This window comes from Pseudoliparis swirei, chromosome 13, assembly GCF_029220125.1.
Source record: "Pseudoliparis swirei isolate HS2019 ecotype Mariana Trench chromosome 13, NWPU_hadal_v1, whole genome shotgun sequence".
NCBI lineage: Eukaryota > Metazoa > Chordata > Actinopteri > Perciformes > Liparidae > Pseudoliparis > Pseudoliparis swirei.
This window is the reverse complement of record NC_079400.1, coordinates 17002440-17024348: the sequence shown is the minus strand read 5'-3', so window position 1 is coordinate 17024348 and position 21909 is coordinate 17002440. Positions and strand designations below refer to the sequence as shown.

Here is a 21909-nt window from a genome sequence, read left to right as displayed (position 1 = left end):
AGTAACGGATCAATTAAGGATATTTCTATAGATAATTTATATTAATTAAGAGATACATTGCTTAAACATCTAGTAAAATGTCCTCTGTATATTTAGTATTGGTATTTAGTATTGTTATTGTGTTTTATTTTGATCTTTTATTAATGCTCTAATGTGCACCCGCTGCTGTGATCCTGAAATGTCCCCACTGTGGGACTAATAATATGCCTACTATGAACTATTCATACACTCTGTCACATTCATTGAATGTATTTAAACTCTAAATCTGTCCTTCTGTACACATTACATCTATTGCATCTGTCCATCCTGGAGAGGGATCCTCCTCTGTTGCTCTCCTGAAGGTTTCTTCCCTTTTTTCCCCCTGAAGGGTTATTTGGGAGTTTTTCCTGGTCCGATGTGAGGTTTTGGGGCAGGGATGTCTATGTGTACAGATTGTAAAGCACTCTGAGACAAATTTGTAATTTGTGAAATTGGGCTATACAAATAAACTGAATTGAATTGAATAAACGATTACCTAACCTAATCTAATCTAATAAATTAAACTTGACCAAACTGACCAACACTGTTCGATTGCATGAAAAAAACATATCGCAACAATTTGAATTTATATAACCAACATCGTCAAATCAACATCCATTAAAAAACACATTCAAATGAAGCTGTGTGCGACATTCAGGTTGCGTGGAGCGCCTCCTACAGGCCTCTGAGGGTACAGCTAAGGTTCTGGACCGCTAGTCCAGGCCCGCTGGGTGTCTGACCTGTGGACTGGAAGACTCCGGGGTTGCACTGGCAGTACCGCGAGGCGAACGACTCCATCATGCGGTCGATCTTCTGGGCTTCGCCCGGCAACCGGAAACTCCAGAGGAACTGGCTGTAAAGAGCGAGGGAGGGGGGGAGGGGGGGGGGGAGGGGTTAATGATGCCACAGGGAGTCAAAAGGTGCACACGGCATCGCTCGGTACTTTTTGGGTTCAATCAAAAATGGCGCTGACCGGAGTGCTTGGACGAGATTGAGGTCCGCAAACTCGTGCAGCTCCACGAAGGCCTGCAGCACCTTGAGGTTGAACTCGTCGCTGGTGGGAGGAGAAACACACGCGGGACAATCAGACCTCCAACGTCATTCGTTTATATCTCAAATAGAGCGAGAAGACAATCCAGAGAAGATGAAAGACAACTCTCAACACAATGTGAACCCAGAAGACGGGGCAGGGGGGGGGGGGGAGGAGACGACACAGTTCCGCCATGAAAGCATTTCTCGACCCTGAATTCCTGTTTCTTAGCATTCCTGTCGTGTTTGTGCTCTTATTCATAACGGGTGCTGGGCGCGTGGTCTGGAAGCAATTTAAACAGCTGGCCGATGCTGAGGGATGGGGGGGGGGGGGGGGTTGGCCATTGGTGGGACCATTGTAGAAGTCATAAGTACCGTATACTGGGATGTGCAGCCAAATGAAATGAATCCTGTCCTCTGAAGGTTGTTTGTGAGGTTTATGCCACAAATAAATGTGAATGTGTTCCTGTTGTTCGTAAAAATAAAAAAAATCATATATACAGTGTGTGTATCTTATAGAGTTTATTGTGCGTCACAAGCAAAGCTGAATTATGCAGGAACAATAACGATCTATTCTCCTCCTCGCTGTTTTCTCCTTCTTCCCTCCTTTCCCCGTGTGCTTCCCTCCTGTTCCCCCTCTCTTCACCTCCCTCTTCACTCGGTAATGAGAGCTTTCTGCTCCTTGCGTAAGCTCAATTAGGGATAATGACTGAGTGCAGTGTGATCTCCACCGGGTAGGTGGCCTCTTTGATCATCCTCCATGTGTAAAGCCTGTTGCCAACAAGAGTCCCCAGAGCCCCCCTCCCCCGCCAACTTTCATCTCCATTCACAATGTGTGTGTGTGTGTGTGTTGTTTCATTGCTTGTGCTCCTGTCTGTTCAGCTCACTGCCTGGACTGAGGGAGGATCACACAGCGTGTATAGTCGCGTTCAGTGCTGCGTTTATCCAGGATCGCCTTTGACATTAATATGACTATTTCATTTACAACTTGCTATACTTTCTCTCTCTCGCTCCCTCTCTCTCCCTCTCTCGCTCCCTCTCTCTCCCTTTCTCTCCCTTTCTCTCTCCCTCTCCAACTCTCTCTCCCTTTCCCGCTCTCTCCCTCTCTCTCTCCCTCTTCCAGTTGTTTTTTTAATTTATTGTATTTTGATTAGACCCTATCTAATCTCACCCTCAGATGACACCATTAATCTCCCCGGCTGCAGGATTTCCTCTCTTCCTCCTCTTCTTCTTCTTCTTCTTCATCATCCAGCATACTGGCCTCAGGTGTGAGGAGCTGGATGGATATTTTATGACCAGTTATTTAACTCCACATGGGTGGACTATGACAAGACACCCCCACTGACTCAAAGATACACGTTGCAGGCAGGGGGTCCATCCTGCTCTCTCTCCATCAGTCCGTAATGTCTCTCTCTCTAATCACCGGGGGGGGGGGGGGGGGAGCATAACTCTCGTGGGAGGACTTTCTCCTGCAGCCTGATTGATGCTCCGTCTTACTGCTCGCCCAGGTAATCCCCGATGACGGTCTTGTTGAGGCCCTCGCCTTTGTAGAGGAACTGGGCGATGACTTCAGGGGTGTGCTGCAGGAGGTCGTTCTCCAGCAGGAACTGGATGCCCTGGAAAACCACAAAAAAAGGAGTAATGACACAACTGCGAATGGATCGCTCTCCAGAACCAACACATTTTTACTTTGAAGGCTACAGAGGCTGCTGCAGGAGGCCAAGGTACCTTCTTCGGGTCCATGTTGAACTTCTTCCTGCCCATGGCGATCTGTTTGTTCCTCTGGGTTGTTTTACTACAACGCAGACACATTTAATTCGGGTTACTGGCACGTTTTAACCCTCTAGAACACGGAGAATAACGGATCGTCAAGCACCTGAACGTCAAAACACGGCAATATACGTTATTTAAAGTCCCAACAGAGAATTTTATTTTCATGCCGCATCTGTTCCCATTAATACGTGTGTGCACATAATCTGAAGTAACATATGCGCGAGACACCGGCACATACGGTGGGCCATTCACTGACTCATTATTTGTTTCAAGCAGCTGTTGTCTGACACTTTCTCGTCAATAAATCCACATTTGATCTACACAAACAACCAGGTAGCGATATATAAACCTAATATTTATATATATATATATATATATATATCTCAAGGAGGATCAGAAGAGATGGACAGCATGTGAGTTAAATATGAGCGTCACAGAAAAGGGTCTGAATACTTATGAACATGTGATATTTCAGTTTTTCTTTTTTAATAAATTAGCAACAATTTCTACATTTCTGTTTTTTTCTGTCAAGATGGAGTGCTGAGTGAACATTAATGAGAAATAAAATGAACTTTTTTTATTTTAGAAAATGGCTGCAATGAAACAAATAGTGAAAAATGTAAAGGGGTCTGAATACTTTCCGTATATATTATATCTATATAAAGTTATGTTCTTCCCAGCTATGTCTCGGTCACATTACACCATTGTAAATCTCACTTTAAAACCACCTTTAGATTATTATGTACAGACACTGTAAGGCACTCGACTACCTTTCAAAGAATAACAACATCCACTGAAAGTATAAATGATATATCCAAATATCCAAATCACCAGAACAATGTGAAGACTAATGCTTTGGCCATGGTGTCATGATGTTTCTAAATTAATGTACACCTACAATCAAATTTATGCCACTAAGAAGCTTATAATGTTCAGTTTTTGTCTCAATAAATTGAATTTAAATATTTACACACATACAGGACTGTCTCAGAAAATTAGAATATTGTGATAAAGTTCTTTATTTTCTGTAATGCAATTAAAAAAACAAAAATGTCATGCATTCTGGATTCATTACAAATCAACTGAAATATTGCAAGCCTTTTATTCTTTTAATATTGCTGATTATGGCTTACAGCTTAAGAAAACTCAAATATCCTATTTCTAAATATTAGAATATCATGAAAAAGTATACTAGTAGGGTATTAAACAAATCACTTGAATCGTCTAATTAACTCGAAACACCTGGAAACACATTTTCAAATGTTTGATTTTGTTTTGCTGTTATAAATCTTTTTTTTACTTGGTCTGAGGAAATATTCAAATTTTATGAGATAGGATTTTAGAGTTTTCTTAAGCTGTAAGCCATAATCAGCAATATTAAAAGAATAAAAGGCTTGCAATATTTCAGTTGATTTGTAATGAATCCAGAATGCATGACATTTTTGTTTTTTTAATTGCATTACAGAAAATAAAGAACTTTATCACAATATTCTAATTTTCTGAGACAGTCCTGTATACTTGATAAATACTGTGTAACTGATACAATATATTAGAGATGTACACACACTACAACGTCAGAGACTTACCTTTCTCCAACACACGTCAGCTGCTCTATCTCCGTCATGACCTCCGCGATCTCAAACTTCAACCTCTGAGAGAAAAGAAAGACACAGTTGGTTTCTTTCTTTAAATTAAAACTGGGGGGGAAAAAAGTGTGACGGCATGGACCGGCCTGCACTTTAGTACTGTACGGTGTATTTGCATTATATTACAGCGATGCAAATAGACCTGCAGCGCCACAGTCGATAGGCAAAACGCATTAACAGGTCAGAATAACTAACCCACAAGGAGTTCCAGTTCCACATTAAAATGAGGCGCTATCAATACAGTACATTATTATTATTACAGACAATTATCACAAACAACAACAATATAAATTTAGCTTCAATGCACCGCTTTAATGAAGCGGCTAATGAGATGAAGCTCAAATCATCCCTGATAATATTGCATATTATACTCCTACGTGCAAACACACACACACACACACACCTCAATATCATCGAGCAGCTCTCTCTTCCTGCGTCGGATGTTCGATAGCTCATCGCTCTCCTCCAGGGACAGATCCTCGGGAACTGAAACATATGATGGAGAGAACACACAGCGGACCTTAACCCTCATATGTACCAGTCAATCAAATATTGTTCACAACCACGGGCGGATTCTATTATAAAAAAGTTTTCTTTTATCAAAAGTGAATTTGCTCATTTAACATGGCCATGCGACCTTGATTTCCTGGCCGTGAGGGTTTCAATTGAATTAAATTCAGTTTATTTAGCATCTGCAGGGCCACGGCAGCAGGCATCAGACCCAGAAAGGTCCAATGGACCCTGTGAGACGTGACGTCACAAAGACGCAGAGTTAGTAATGTGCGATGGAGAGATGTAAATGCATCCATAAGGAGAGAGAGAAGAGGAGAGAGGTGCTCAGTGTATCCTAAAACGTCCCCCAGCAGCCTGTAAGCTGATAGCAGCATCTCTAGGGGTTTCACCGCTGCAGGCGAAGAGAAGGGACGATAACTCGCTTTCTGTTCAACGTTTCCTTCCCCCCCTCTTCTTTACTTTGTCCTTCTGTCGACATCTTGTTCCTCTTTTCTTTTTTTCCATCCCACTCCGCTCTCTCTCCCTTCTTTTCCTATTCTCCCCCACACACAATTCATTAAAAAAAACTAAAATGTTTCATCCCTCCTCTGTAATCTCGCTTCATTAAGACAGCGCAGAGGCAGAAAAACGAAAATCTCTCGACGGGAAAAATGGCACGTCTTCTATCAAAGCCGCAGCTTTGTGCCTTCATGTTGCGACAGGAGCGATAACAAACAATTTATCGTTTGTTATGTTCCCTCGCAGGCAAGGAAACAGCGCCAGTTAAAAGGAAAACAAGGTCACTCGGCTCAGGAGCCTACTTTTAATTTAACAGCTTGTTGAAGAGGTGAGTTCAGGGGCGCTTATCATAGACAGTATTCACATTGAGACAAAAGGAGCTTCCTAACCTCGTTACGTAATCCTGAAGCACCGTGATGAGGGTCAGGTAAACAACTGAGGGATTTTCATTTGTGGACCATGTTTTTAAATCGACAAGACGAGGGGATGGAAATGCACAAAGATTGAAGACGTTAATTAGCGTTGCTGACCTCCAGCTACCTCACAGCGCGGTCATGCAATACGACTGCGAGCGCTCTGAATGTGGCTTCAAAGCCAATTAGTGCGCTCAAGAAGTTTCACGGCTGTTTTACACAATTCTTCAATCTTCTACTGGAGCAGGGCATTCTGCATCTGTCCTCCAGGATATCTCAAACGGAGCAGAAGCTAAACGGCCGGTGAAAGATAAATCGCTGCGCTCTGTCTAAAAAAAAAAGGGAAATATTTGAAGGAATGGTTCCACAATATGGGAAATACTCTGACAGAGTTAGATGAGAAGTTACATAATTCCCATTCCCTGTGATAGCATTCCCATCAGCCTCAGATATATATACGTTGTTCAGTGCTAACTAGCTAGTATGCTAACATGCTCAACCAAGATGGCGGACATGGTAATCGTCAGCTGGTACACTTCTAAATGTTAACTTTTAGCTCACAACACTACTGTATGCTTGTTTGTCTTTATGTTCGTTAACTTAATCACATTTTTATTATTATTATATAAACAATATGAAAATGTTTATTTGTGACGGACATTTTATGTTTTCAAGTAGACTAAAGCAATCGATAATAATCTGCAGATTAGTCAATATATTGGAAAAAAAACATTTGGAGCCATTATATTGAATATCCATTTATATTTATATGTACATGTTGCTCAGAGGAAGATGACGGCCCCTTGTTTCCCAGTCGCCTGAGGCCGTGCATTAGCTAATGGACATTTCCACCGGCTGTAACTATGAGGATGATTACAATCTTGATTCATTTCAGATCTAATAAAAAGCAGCGTATGCTCCAGCATTGCTATAATCCTCAAATCTATGTCTCTCTTACTGTATTACATACTGTAATATATTGTATACAGTCATTTGATAATAGAAGGGATTATAAAGCCAGTGTTAGGGTTTCTGTTCCATTAGATAATCTTGTTTAGTGGTGGGGGAGCTCTTCTACTGAGGTGGTCCACCAATTACATTATTAACACACCTCCCCCCCTCCCCCTGTGACCCTCTATGACTCATTCAAGAAACAAGTTTAGTGTCTTTAGCCAGCAGAGAGGTCATCGTAGGGTCTTTACCTCAAACCAAACACAGCCTGAATGTTAATCCACTAAGATCGTTTATTGTGTGAGTTGCTTCATATAATCAATACACCTTGAGAGGGTCAGGTCGTCCAATGGTGGGCGAGCTGTATTGGGTGGGGTGCTCATTTAAACTACTTAAAGCCCAACTGAATATACATCAGCTGTATGGAAGCTCAGAAATCCACTGCATGGAGTGGTGGGTTGAGAGGGTCCAAATGGTTTGAACGCCAACACGTGCACCACAGAACAAGAGCCCCCCCCCCCCCCACTGAAAACCAAATCCCTTCAAAAATCTTCTTTCAGGAGTAAATCCCCTGCTGCTCTTCACACCCAAAACCAACAACTGTCCCCGACCACCCACTGAAACCAGAGGCTTCGATGGCATTTAAAGTAATGCAGGGTTACTTTGACCACCAGTCTGCATCAACCCGCCGTTTTATGAACTTTCACCATGCGAGAGTGGAAAATAAATCAGATGTAAAAGGCCTTTGGAAGCGATAACTAGTATTCATACCAGTGTTGAGGTACTTTGAGCACATAGAGCTCAGAGTGAAAATCCCACGCTCACTTATCACTCCCAGTTCTCACTGACTCGTGTGAGTGAGAGAGGATTTGTCGAGATCTCCTTCAGACGAGCGACTTTAAAACAGCTGTAATGTCTTTTAAAGTGGATGACAATTTAAAAAAACCTACAGTCGTATGCAAAAGTTTGGGCAACCCTGATAATCTCCATTACTTTCATCTATAAATTGTTGGGCATTTGGATCAGGAACTTCTTTGTCATATATATAATACTTCATGGACACAGTGATATTTTAGCAGTGAAATAAGGTTTATTTGATAAACAGAAAATATGCCATATGCATCATAAGAGAATTAGACAGGTGCATAAATTTGGGCACCCCAAAAGAAAAATCACATTAATATTTAGTAGAGCCTCCTTTTGCAAAAATAACAGCCTCTAGACGCTTCTTATAGCCTCTGATGAGAGTCTGAATTCTGGATGAAGGTATTTTGGACCATTCTTCCTCACAATACATCTCCAGTTCAGTAAGGTTTGATGGGTGCCTAGCGTGGACAGCCCGCTTCAAGTCACCCCATAGATTTTCAATTATATTCAAGTCTGGCGACTGGGATGGCCATTCCAGAACATTGTAGTTGTTCCTCTGCATAAATGCCTTAGTGGATTTGGAGCGATGTTTCGGGTCGTTGTCCTGCTGGAACACACAACTCCGCCGTAACTTCAGATTTGTTACAGATTCTCGAACATTATTGTCAAGAATTTGCTGGTACTTAGTTGAATCCATGCGACCCTCAACTTTAATTAGATTCCCAGTACCTGCACTAGCCACACAGCCCCACAGCATGATGGACCCCCCACCAAACTTTGGGCAGCAAGTGTTTTTCTAGGAATGCTGTGTTCTTTTGCCTCCATGCGTAACGCCTCTTGTTGTGACCAAATAGCTTGAGCTTTGTCTCATCAGTCCATAGCACTTTGTTCCAAAATGAGCCTGGCTTGTTCAAATGTAGTTTTGCATACCTCAAGCGAGCCTGTTTGTGGCGTGTGTGCAGAAAAGGCTTCTTCCGCATCACTCTCCCATACAGCTGTTCTCTGTGCAATGTGCGCTGAATGGTGGAGCAATGCACAGTGACACCATCTGCAGCAAGATGACCTTGCAGGTCTTTGGAGGTGGTCTGAGCGTTGTCCTTGACCATTCTGACCATTCTTCGCCTCTCCGATATTTCTCTTGGCCTGCCACTTCTGGCCTTAACAAGAACTGTGCCTGTTGCCTTCCATTTCTTAATAACATTCCTCACAGTGGAAACTGATAGCTGAAACCTCCGGGATAACTTTTTGTAGCCTTCCCCTAAACCATACTGCTGGACAATCTTTGTTTTTAGATCATTCAATAGCTGTTTTGATGCCCCCATTTTGCCACTGTTCAGAGGAGAATCAAAGAGAAGCACAACTTGCAATTGGCTACCTTAAATACCTTTTCGAATGATTGGATGCACCTTTCTATGGAATTAAAGGCTTAACGAGTTAATCAGACTAATTATGTGTTGCAGTTAATCAGCATTTAGTAGGTACAGGTATTCAAATCAACAAAATGATAAGGGTGCCTACATTTTGCACAGCCTATTTTTCACATTTGATTTAATTTCACACAACTAAATACTGCTACACTAAATATCTTTGTCTGGAAAACACCCCAGCACTCAGTGTTAACTAGAAAATTAATATTACACAACTGTGATCTTTTTTTGGTGAAGACAGAGTAAATTATCATGCAGCCTCAGAGGGGTGCCTAAACTTTTGCATACGACTGTATCTGTGTCAAACAGTTATATTTATTGCTTTTTTGTGTGTGTACCTACCTGGTATAGGAAATACAGATAGGACACACACAACAAAGAACACAAATAAAATGCTATTAAATTATCTGAATTATTAGAGGAAATTATGGGGGCATTTTTTCAGAGGCAAACTTATATTTCTTTGGAGCAGTTTTGCTTTTTTCCCTCGTGTATTTCTGACGCTGAGACAGACAGACACGTGCGTAGAACCACAAGTGTGCACATGCACAGCAAGGCCAGCTGGCACTAATCCATGAGCCCAACGCGAGTCACAGTGGAAGTGTGATGTGCGGCATGGCAGAATATACACAGATGTTGGCTCCGCCTTCGCCTCAGTGATGCAATGATGTGACACGATATGCAGCCTGCAGAGGCACTTTGGCTCTATGCCACAGAGCAGGAATGCTGGGATGTCAGCACAAAGGTCACCGCGGGGAGGTGAAGGGGGTCACGATGCAGACGGTGAAAGGTTGTGCACACGGTCCAGCATGCCGGCATGCTGCCACGTAGCCATGGCGATGTGAAACGGGACAAAAACAAGTAAACATTATTCAACCGTTTGTGATTTGTATGTTATTTGTGTTTTTTAGTTTTCCTTTAATGACCAGGACAGAGGAGAACTTTGTCGAGATTTAAGGAAAATGGCCAAGAGCATTGGTGAATATCATGGAGATGAAAATAAAAACCCACACATGCAAATGTTTCATGGGAACTGTAGTTTGTTTTATTCAATTTTGTTTGAGGAAAACAACTAAATATGCATTTCATATAGTTTTAGTCTCCGTTAAAATCTGAATTTTATTATATTTTATATCTTTTTTATATTTTAATATGTTTTAATTATATTTTAATATATTTTTTAATTATATTGTATACCTTTTAAATATTTTTATATATAATTTTATTATATTTTATACCTCTTTTTAACTACATGGGTTGTTCTCTTTTCTATGTTTGTTCCGCTGCTGCTGCTACAGATAAACTAAAGATTCTTCTTCATGTTTCTTTTCCTTCAAACAGATGTTGCTGCTGAAAATGCAAAGAATTATAATTGTTTTAATGTGTAATCTGCAGATTAGTTTCCTAAATTAAGCCCTTGATTGATTGAACAATGAGTCCGAAACCTACATTTATTGAAATTCCTAACAGATATGAGAAAGAAATGCAGCAAATGTGGGATCAAGAGAATGTTTACATTACATTACATTACATGTCATTTAGCAGACGCTTTTATCCAAAGCGACTTACAATAAGTGCATTTCAACCTAGAGTACAAACTAAGAACAACAAGAATACAGGAAGTAACATTTCCTCAACATAGTCGAACTACAAAAGTACCATAAGTAAGTGCTATCTAAGTGCCACTGAAGTGCTAATCTGTGTTTTAATCCAGATATAGTCGGAAAAGGTGTGTTTTCAGTCTCCGACGGAAGATGTAGAGACTTTCTGCTGTCCTGATGTCAGTGGGGAGCTCGTTCCACCACTGAGGAGCCAGGACAGCAAACAGTCTGGATTTTGAGTGATTAGCTCGAGGTGCAGTAGTCACAAGTCGATTGGCTGTTGCAGAGCGGAGCGAACGTGCCGGGGTGTACGGTGTGACCATATCCCGGATGTAGACGGGGCCCGATCCGTCTAGAGCACGTACGCCAGGACCAGTGTTTTGAAGCGGATGCGAGCAGCCACCGGTAACCAGTGGAGAGAGCGGAGGAGCGGAGTGGTGTGGGTGAATTTCGGGAGGCTGAAGACCAGTCGAGCTGCTGCATTCTGGATGAGCTGCAGGGGTCGGATGGCCTTAGCAGGTAGACCAGCCAGGAGGGAGTTGCAGTAGTCGAGGCGTGAAATGACCAGAGCCTGGATCAGAACCTGCGCCGCCTTCTGAGTAAGAAGAGGACGATTCTCCTGATGTTGTGCAGCATGTACCTACAGGAAGGCGTCGGCGCAGCGATGTTGGCCGTCAGGGAGAGTTGACTGTCGAGTGTCACCCCGAGGTTCCTGGCAGTCCGGGTAGGGGCCAACACAGAGCTGTTGAAGGTGATAGTCAGGTCGTGGGTGGGGAGCCTTTCCCTGGAAGGAATAGTAGCTCAGTCTTGTCAGGGTTGATCTTCAGGTGGTGAGCAGACATCCACTGAGAGATGTCAGTCAGACAGGCAGAGATTCGTGCCGCCACCTGTGTTTCGGACGGTGGAAACGAGAAGATCAGTTGGGTGTCATCAGCATAGCTATGGTAGGAGAAGCCATGCGAACGAATGACAGAGCCGAGAGAATTTGTGTACAGAGAGAAGAGGAGGGACCCAGGACGGAGCCTTGAGGAACCCCAGTAGTGAGAGGACAAGGATCAGACACAGATCCTCTCCAAGTTACCCGGTAGGTGCGGTCTTTAAGGTAGGAAGAGAAAAGAGCGAGTGCAGTGCCTGAGATCCCCAGGTCCTGAAGAGAAGAGATCAGGATCTGGTGGTTCACGGTGTCAAATGCTGCAGAAAGGTCGAGAAGGATAAGGACAGAGGAGAGAGGCTGCTCTAGCAGTGTGAAGCTGCTCAGAGACAGCAAGGAGGGCCGTCTCTGTCGAGTGGCCGGCCTTGAATCCAGACTGGTGAGGGTCAAGAAGGCTGTTACTGTGGAGATAGGAGGACACTTGGCTCAAGATAGCTCGCCCAGAGTTTTGGAGAGAAAAGGAAGAAGAGAGACCGGTCTGTAGTTGCTGACTTCAGACGGGTCGAGCGTGGGTTTCTTCAGGAGAGGGTTGACTCTCGCCTCCTTCAGAGAGTTAGGGAAACAGCCAGTTGAGAGGGAGCTGTTAATAAGATGGGTGAGGAAGGTCAGAAGGTCAGGAGCAATAGCCTGGAGAATGGGAGACGGGACGGGGTCAAGGGCGCAGGTGGTCGGTCGGGCGGAGGTCACCAAGCTAAGAAGTTGATTGGGAGACAAGGGGGTGAAAGAGGAAAGAGGGGGATGAAGAAGTTAGTGTTGGTGAGGTGATAGAAGATGGATTTGTAAAGGAGGAGCGTATGTCGTCTATCTTGTTTGTAAAGTAGTCGACAAAGTGGCTCGGCAAAAGGGTGGAAGGAGGAGGGGGACAGGGGGGATCAAGGAGGTTGGAAAAGATAGAGAAGAGTTTTTAGGGGTTAGAGAAGGAAGACTGAATTTTGGTCAGGTAGAACGAGCTTTTGGCTGCAGAGATAGAGGAAGAGAAGGAGGAGAGGAGAGATTGATAGAAGAGCAAGTCTTCCGCTTGATTCGATTTGCGCCATTTTCTTTCCGCGCCGCAGGGTGGCTCTCTCGGCGCTGACCGAGTCCGACAACCACGGAGCCGGAGAGGATTTCGAACCGGTCGTGTCTTAAAAGGACAAAGAGAATCAAGAGATGAAGACAGGGAAGAGAGGAGAGTGTCTGCGGCAGAGTTAGGATGCATGAGTGAGAAGCAGTCAGTTGAGGGAGAGCAGATAGGACAGAGGAGGCCAGAGAGGAGGGGCAGAGGGTGCGAATGTTGCGGCGTACAGGTGCAGAGTCTGTAGATATGGGTGGGTTGTCAGTACCAGAGAGCGAGAGAGAGTAAGAGATGAAGAAGTGGTCAGAGACATGGAGAGGAGTCACAGTGAGGTTAGAGGTAGAGCAGTTTCTTGTGAAAATGTAGTCAAGGTGGTTGCCGGCTTTGTGAGTAGGAGGGGAGGGACTGAGTGAGAGGTTAAAGGAAGACAGTAAGAGTAAGAGATCACATGACTTCTCTGTCTGGATGTTAAAGTCACCCAGAAGGATGAGCGGGGGGCCGTGTTCCGCGAAGTTCGATAGGAGGACGCCTAGCTCGTCCAAGAAATCTCCCAAAGAACCAGGGTGACGGTAGAGAACAACAATGTGAAGTTGAACCGGATGAGTAACGGTCACCGCATGAAACTCAAAAGTCAGTGGGATAAAGAGTGGAAGCGGGTAGGGACAGAAACACCATGTGGGTGAGATGAGTAAACCTGTACCTCCACCCCGACCAGAGGGTCTGGGTGTGTGGCTAAAGGAGAAGGCAGAGGAGAGAGCAGCCGGGGTAGACGTGTTGTCTGCTGTGATCCAGGTCTCAGTGAGAGCCAGGAAGTCAAGCGACTGCTCCACAGCAAAGCCAGAGATGAAGTCGGCCTTGCGGTTGGCTGACTGACAGTTCCAGAGGCCTCCCGTGACCAGGTGCTGGGTGTGAGTAGAACGGGTAGGAAGGATAACAGAGGAGGGGTTCCGGTACATGAATGAGCGAGTCCTATAGTAACTACGAGTAGAGATACGCACAGGTATGGAAAAGACACACATATTAAAAAAAAAATGGGGAAATACTCAGCCACCCCCGAAGACTCCAACGGAAGACTCCTATGTCTTTGTCCTCCGAGTCTTGACTCCAACGGAAGACTCCTATGTCTTTGTCCTCCGAGTCTTCGTCACGCTGACGCTACAGCTGACGCGAAAAACCCCACCCGGTTATGAGCCCAAGTTAGTGCCAATTACCTCCAGCCGCGTTGACACCGCCCCTTGGCTTTTGGTATTCAAATGACACTCAATAGAAACCAGGTGACGATCGCTCGTCCAATCAGTGAAGATTCAGGTGTCGGAACACAGGACACACCTCTCTACCAAAACAACTCCTTAAAACAGGACAGACTAACAATCTAGCAGCTTTAAACAACAAATACAACAGTAACTTTAGCAGATAAAACTAGTTTAAAGAAGATACTTAGCAGGATCCAAGTAGTCAGTAGTCTCGCCTCACAGGTAGAAAATGCACACTAAAAATGCTCTAAAAAAAAACGTGTAAATAATGAATTCCCATTTTTATGTTCATGAGGTTCTTTTGGTTAAGCAGTCGGGGTAAAAAAAAGGATAATCTTACCGTTCCAGCTCTACATCGAGAGAAAGAAAAAAAGAAACAGACCTAATATACAGAAACAAATTAAAACAGAAAACAAGGGAGCTTTTATGTTTACTGAATCATTAAGAAGGACATTAAACATTTTATTTTATGTGCCGATAACTTAGATGCGTGTTAAAATCATGCGTTAGTCCACCGGGTTGTAGCCTGTTCAGTAACAACAGTCCTGACGGTGGCGTGAGGAGAGAGATCTGGGGAGCTAATCCGGCTTCTAGCTGTTAACTACATCTGGGCTCACGAAGGAGAATCTGGGTCTCGAGCTGCAGAGCCCCTCACGCTGACTGCTCTGCTTAATCTGCAGTTTTCGGGGGATGGACCTCCCGCTGCGAGTGCATTTGTGCGAGTGTGCGGTTGCACGGGAGGTGGTCCGCACACGGTGTCCTCCTTCTATCTCACATCTGCTCAGCATCAGCGCTACGTCAATATTTGATTCGATGAACTCCGAATCTGAGGGTGGCTTCCACGGCCATGTGCCGGCGGGCCAAAGGAACCGTAATCTGATGATTTGATCAGCCTGAGAATGGATTAGATGGACGCTGTTTCTTCTGGCCTTCGGGGCAGGATGAGGGGCCTCCATGTGGCCCCCTGTGCATCACTACAACAGACGATCAGCAGGTTTTAGGCAGATTTTAGAGGGAAGGTGTAGAAGTTTAGAAACCTAAAAAGGTAAAAATAGTAATGTTATAATCTATAAAACTGTCTAGTTAAAGCCTCTTTACTGACTGGAGTCCCCGCTCTACAGCTGCTATGTTCAAGCCTGTGTTATTGAACACATTTCACACTCGCAAGCGAAAGGATGGAAGACCTGGATGTGACAATACTTTTTTTCTAAAGGCAACATATATATTTGAGGGCTCATTTCCTGACAGACGCCGCCGCCGCTGCTGCTTCCTGCAGGGCGCCGGGTGATTGACAGGAAGCAGAACGAACGAACGCTTTATCTGACGCGGACGCGCTCGCCTCCGTTATTGCGAAACAGATATCCATCTCGGAAGAGGCCATTTTGAAATCTGTACGGGTGCTTCTTTCCTTTCCTTTTTGAAATCTCTGATGCTGCTGACAATGTGCAGACACCAGCGGGGGAGGGGGGCGGGTCAACGTGGATCATTGGCACCGACTTGGAACCTTTCACTTTGCAGCTCCTCTGTGGACCCGGACGTGGAGCTCTGTGTCGGCCTGGAGGTCCAGGATGTTCCTGTGATGTTTGTGCGCCCGCCTGCAAAAACACTGCCGACCCCCCATGTCCCATTCACGGTGATACCAGAGCAACCTTTTGATCGTAAACTACAGGAACCACACGCAAAGTCCAAATGACCCCGTCCCTCTTGGTCCCCTACTGCTCCTCAGAGATGGATCCCGTTAAATATCGACCCGTCCCGAGGCGATGGATCAAAGACAGTTGAAGTCGGACATATACACTTAGATCGTGCAGGAGATGAAATAAAAGAGGGCCAGGACATGTTATTAAAGGTGAGAAGGAGCTGGGCGTTGGTGTGGTTCACCATTTTCTATTGAAACACACTCCTAACCCTTCAAACTCTCCCTCTGAACGCCCCTCCTCCTCCTCCTCCTCCTCCTCCTGCCCCTATTGGTCAGCTGCACCCTATTTTCTCCTCTCCACCTTCGCAGTACATCTCTGCTGCCATTAACGTCGGCTCCGTGTCCTCCTCCCAGACTCCAGCTCATTCAATTTGCCATTTCTTTTGTCTCCCATCTGCTCTCTGTCTCGCGCTTAAAGAGCTTCCCCCTCTCGACGGCTCCGAGCTATAACTCCAGGCGAGGCCTATACCTCTTATCGCAACGGGCCAAATGTTGCCTTCAAATCTCTTGTATTCTGAGCCCACACACACACACACACATACACACACAGCCATGGTGATGGGAACATGTTGGGAAGCCTCCTCAGTCTCTCTCTCTCTCTCTCTCTCCTAATCAGGTCCATATGTAGTCTTCTCTCTCTCTCAACACTCAAAGTAGTGCAGTTTGTTACGAGCTCCGGCTCAATCCGTGCACGTCACGCGCCGTCGCTGTCTGTGTTTGTGTATTTGTCTGGTTGCGTGTGGCGTACTGCACTGTGTGTTTAATCTTCTAATGTTGTACCACAAAAACCTCATAATCTTGGCAGTCAAAATGAATTTCTGCTCTCTCCAAATCTCCCCGTAAGCCCTGGAACAACACCGCCTGCCGGGTCAATCAAAGGGATTGTAAAGAGAAACTTTTAGCACTTTTTTTTTTCTGGCATCTACGTCGACGCACAGTAAGAAAAACACAGGTTTTTTTCTTCCCGAAAACATTGCAGACGTTCATTTCAGGCGACTGGGGTGTTTCAGGAAATTTGAAAAAAATGGTGAATTCAATCCAGCTCCATGTTTTTTTTTTTAAAGGGGTTGAATTATTTCTGCAGCCAGGTGAATAAAACAGATGTGAGGTATGGAAGGAATTCACATAAATGCAAAAAGGTTTAAAAAAATGATTTATATCTTAAGAGTCACCGATATATCATCCATGCAGTGATGGAGGGATTTGTTCGGATCAATTATTTGACAGTTTGGGAAATAAAGGTGTTCATTAAACGCAGCCAGACTCATCTTTGTGGAACGCTAAGCTAACGCCACTTGGCTATAGCTTACTTTTCTAGCGGAAAGACATAAAAGTGATCTACTTGTCTGAATGTAATCCACTTATTCTACTACTATCGTCGCTTTATCTACGGATGTAGAGCCAACTGCGGAGTCGATTTTTGGCGTAACTCGCTATAAAAATATCGTAGTCTGCGTCTCGATATTCAAAATGCTGAATCAGCATCCACACGTGTAGCTTTATTATACATGGAAGGAGTTTCTGCGACGCATTCACCTTTCATTCTTGAAAAGAAGATGTAGCCGCAACTAATTATGAATGTGCGATAATGTTATTTATGCATCTCCAAGGAGACGTTAGGTGGAAGAGACACTTAGAAGTTGAGAGACACAGATGTCTGAACACTGTCCTTCAGCCCTTCAGCAACAACCACTTACAATAAGCCAGACGGGTGAATTACAGCTAGTGACCGTCTTGTCCTCCTACACACACACACACACACACACATACACACACACACACACACACACACTCACCCACAGCCACAACAAAAGCCGTGCCCTAATCACACAAACTTCCCCTTCTCACCAGCTAATCCTCCACAGAACGACGGCACCGATTCAGGTTTTAAAAAATCCACCCTATAGCTTCGGTTTCATGGCTGCCGGGTGAATTGCAATGGGGAATAATGAAATAATTGCATGGAGTCCGATATCCGGCAAGTTTGGGACACAAAATGCAGAGAAGGGAGGCGAAAAAATTATATTTTCACTGGAGATTTTGCCAATCAGCACACAGACGCTGCGATGTGTGCACCATTCAACAACAAAAAAACGCCCCTAGAGACAAAATAGTCAGATACCATTTGTATTATTTCAGCTCACACTCAGTCCAAAGAGAAGAGAAGAATTGAAGGAAAGGCCTTTTCCCCCATTCTACTTTTCCCACGGTCAGATAGAGAGACGAGTTGATTGACACGGCGGGGTTATCGCGACACTCGCACAGGAAACACGGTCAAGGAAAAACCCATTAACGAACATTTCAGCACATTTTGTGGCACCCGGACCCACAAACACAACACAAGACACTTTATTTAGGTGCACGGCTTTTCTTATTTCTATTTATTCCGGTGTTTTAATACCCCAAACTCCCCAAAAACAGACATTTAGTCATCTCCATTAAATCCCTTCTTGACTGCATCGTAACAAAGCTGCTGTAAAGAAGAGAAAACACCAGAGAGGCCTCCACCCGACCGCTTTCCAGACACTTTCTGCTTCTGTGTTCTTTCCACTTCTCCGTCCAGCTATACGATGACGCTCGAAATAGACGAGTGAGTAATACAAAAAAAAGAAAAAAGGACTTGATTTGATTTTCGGAGCCCGTTAGCTGATTTTCATCCTGGCTCTGCGTTATAGCGAGTGTTGTAAACGTGCACTAATGGATTACAGGCTGCAGACGAGTACCGCGAATAAACACAGCGTTCTCCGGTTTTATAGTTTAATTCATGGAGTGGGCGACCGAAGGCGACCGAAGACGACCGAAGACGACCGAAGACGTGCCTTCAGTCTGCAAAGAGGCCGGTTCAGAGCCACCATCGCCCCTTTTTATCAGTTTGGGGCTCTGGTTGATCAGTAACTCTCAAAATGCAGCTCCACCCGAGGAGGCTTCGCTGTTCTTAGCTACTACCAACTATTCATACACTCTGTCCTACTCATTGAATGTGTTTTAACTCTGTAATTCAATTCAATTCAGTTTCAATTCAGTTTATTTGTATAGCCCAATTTCACAAATTACAAATTTGTCTCGGAGTGCTTTACAATCTGTACACATAGACATCCCTGCCCCAAAACCTCACATCGGATCAGGAAAAACTCCCAAATAACCCTTCAGGGGGAGAAAAAAAGGGAAGAAACCTGCAGGAGAGCAACAGAGGAGGATCCCTCTCCAGGATGGACAGATGCAATAGATGTAATGTGTACAGAAGGACAGATTTAGAGTTAAAATACATTCAATGAATATGACAGAGTGTATGATTCCTTCTGGTCACATGACATCTATTGCATCTGTCCATCCTGGAGAGGGATCCTCCTCTGTTGCTCTCCTGGAGGGTTCTTCCCTTTTTTCCCTGTGAAAGGGTTTTTTCTATTTTTTGGGGAGTTTTTCCTGATCCGATGTGAGGTCAAAGGTCAGGGGATGTCGTATGTGTACAGACTGTAAAGCCCTCTGAGGCAAATTTGTCATTTGTGATAATGGGCTACACAAAATAGACTAAATGTAATTGAATTGAATTGAATAAAACACTTATTAATCCTAAAGGAGCCCCAACTTTAAGCGTTTTTCTGGTTATTTTTCTGAGAATCCTCTGAATTAAATGGTCTCTCCATGCATACGGTGTAACTGTGACTTCATCACCTGGAAGTGACAAAATGTGGCGTTCAAGTGCTCATGTGCTCATGCCGTGATACCAGAGTGCACCACGGTGTTTATGTGAACAATGTTAAGTGCGAGGCAGCGAGGGTGTGAGCGAGCCATCGAGGACTCCTAATTCCGTGGACGTTGGTTGGCGAGTTATTTTAATAACGCTCTCACATGCTGCACACACACTCTGGTGTGTGCAGCATGTTTCCAGTTGTGATGGCAGACAGCGAGCCTCTGTGCTCTCTGACATCCTGTCACATGTTCAAGAGGCCGTGTGTCTCTCTCTTCGACCGGCCTCCCCTATGGCGGGTGGAACATGTGATTAACTCAGTTTTATTTTTTTTGAGGGGGAAGTTTTTTTCTACGCTCCATGGTTTGAATCACTAAGAGGAGACAGATTTCAGATATCGCTTTCGACGAGCCTCTGAAAACAGCATTTAGACCACGGTGGAAAACCTCTCCCTTAACACACACACACACACATTAAAGATGGTGGAGTGTCCACAAGATGAAGGGTTCTTCCCCTCTGGATTATTAACATGAATTATGCCCAGATTTGAGTTATTCTTGTATACAATTTGTGTCCAAAGTTGGTCACCAATTTTCCTCTGGAGGTCATGAATATATACAGTCGTGTTTATGCAAATTACCTAAACTATTGTTGTTCTTGTTGTGTATTTTATTCAGTCAATCATTGCAATACAATATTATTCTATATAATATACAAAACAGAAAGACTGAAAAGGTATAGGTAGAAGCAAAAAATGCTTATTATAATCAAATAAATCAGAAAATTACTATAAAATAAAGAAAAATAATAATGAAAATGAAAAATAATTATATATATTATATATATATATATACACACACACATACATCTTCCATCTACATACATTTCAATCACACTTGTAACCCTCAAAAATTGTTTTATTAATAATCCTTTTGAAAACCAAAAATGAGTTGACCATTCTTATATCCATTTTAACATTGTTCCATAATTGGACTCCTACAATAGAAATACACTTGAAGAGTAGCATATATAACAACATAAAGACACGAAGAGTATGATTATAGGCACATGTCTAACTACAAATCGGCCAATCTGGGTCATCCAAACTTATATTTAATGCAAAGCTCATTGGTTCAGCTACAACTGTTCAGACGTGAGCACCATGTGGGGGAGGAGGAAGTCCAGATGAGGGTCTCTCCTCTATCGCGCTAATCTCTCACAGTTTAACCGACTGACTGTTATCAGTGCACAGACATTTGTTTACACTGTGTCGCCTTCGGCCCACGAGGCGGTTGGGATTATGTGCTCGGCGGCATCCTGCTGCACGCGGGTTGCAGCACACATATCATACAATAACTGATGTGGTGGTCCGAGCGGTAATCCTGGGTAGAGGTGCAGCTGCACAGGCTCAGTTCATTCAGACTTTGCAGTATCACAACACCACACAGTCAGTGGCACCATGTTCTCCTCTAACTGGTGGGGGTAGCCCAGAGGACTTTAGTGTACTTCACATAGCTTCTGTAAGAAACTTAATAATTGCATCCCTTATTTTTCTTCTTCAATAATTATTCATGTTTTATACACAAAATAGTGCATTCGAAGTGTTCCTGCTTCAGCTCTTATGATCTATATCAATGCCACATACTATGTGTTGCACAATCTGAAGCTTTTCTGCAGTAGTCATAATGTGTGGGACCACAATATGACTCACAGATCACAATATGACACATTTTTCTTTATTTTCTCTCTTTTTGTAATAAAAAAAAAAGGATGTAGATACTGCTCGGTCTTTTCCTCCATATGGAAAGCTGCCAGTCAGATATATCTTATCAATTTCCACCAGTTGAGAGGCTTCAAACAGCATAGTGGAGAGATAGTGAGAGCAACTTCAAAGCCTTGCAGCCAGACATCAAACAGATGGAAAAAGGTGCATGCATGATCAAAATGCCTGTTTATTTTGTGTGTGTGTGTGTGTGTGTGTTTTTTTTTCTACCATGACATGTACTCTCTCTCACCATCAAACCAACCGAGCCCCACTGCATGTGTGATACATGCTTTTGTATGAATATCAGCTCTTAAAACCAGGATCAATACCATAGTTGTTTTTCTAGGCAGGTTTGCAGGAGAGAAAGAAGAAGAAAAACACAACATCCTGGTTCTCCTGATACCTCCATGCATCTCCGTACATCCGTGTCCCCTCCTTACTCACACACACACACACACACACACGCGCGCACGCGCACACACACACAGCCATGCCGTCCATCCATCCCTGCACACGGGACCAATGTGAGAGAATAATAAAACATGCTCACCGTGGTTGTCCTCGTCCATACTGACCAGGAAGGTGTTGAGAGGGTCTTTTTTAACGCTGACAGTCCGTCCAACGAGCCGGTGCGTTCACGGACAGATGAAGTGGAGGAGAACCGGGATAATACAGTACAAAAGGAGACGGATAGAAGAGGAGAGCCGCGGTCCGGGTGTGAATTACAGGGAGGTCCTCTCGTTGTCGGAAGGGGGGATTTCAGAGGTGTGTGACGGCGGTGTG

General features: G+C 44.0%; 1 protein-coding gene across 1 annotated transcript in view; it reads right to left on the bottom strand.

Moving 5' to 3' along the window:
* LOC130204154 (cytohesin-3-like) overlaps positions 1-21909 on the bottom strand; it is a 30958-nt gene extending 9049 nt beyond the window's left edge. The window contains exons 1-7 of the mRNA XM_056430716.1: positions 21677-21909; positions 4870-4952; positions 4407-4471; positions 2776-2842; positions 2545-2663; positions 992-1072; positions 759-871 (exon numbers count right to left, since the gene is read on the bottom strand). Of these exons, the coding sequence (XP_056286691.1) occupies positions 759-871; positions 992-1072; positions 2545-2663; positions 2776-2842; positions 4407-4471; positions 4870-4952; positions 21677-21695 (547 nt within the window). The 5' untranslated portion in view covers positions 21696-21909. The remainder of the gene's footprint in view (positions 1-758; positions 872-991; positions 1073-2544; positions 2664-2775; positions 2843-4406; positions 4472-4869; positions 4953-21676) is intronic.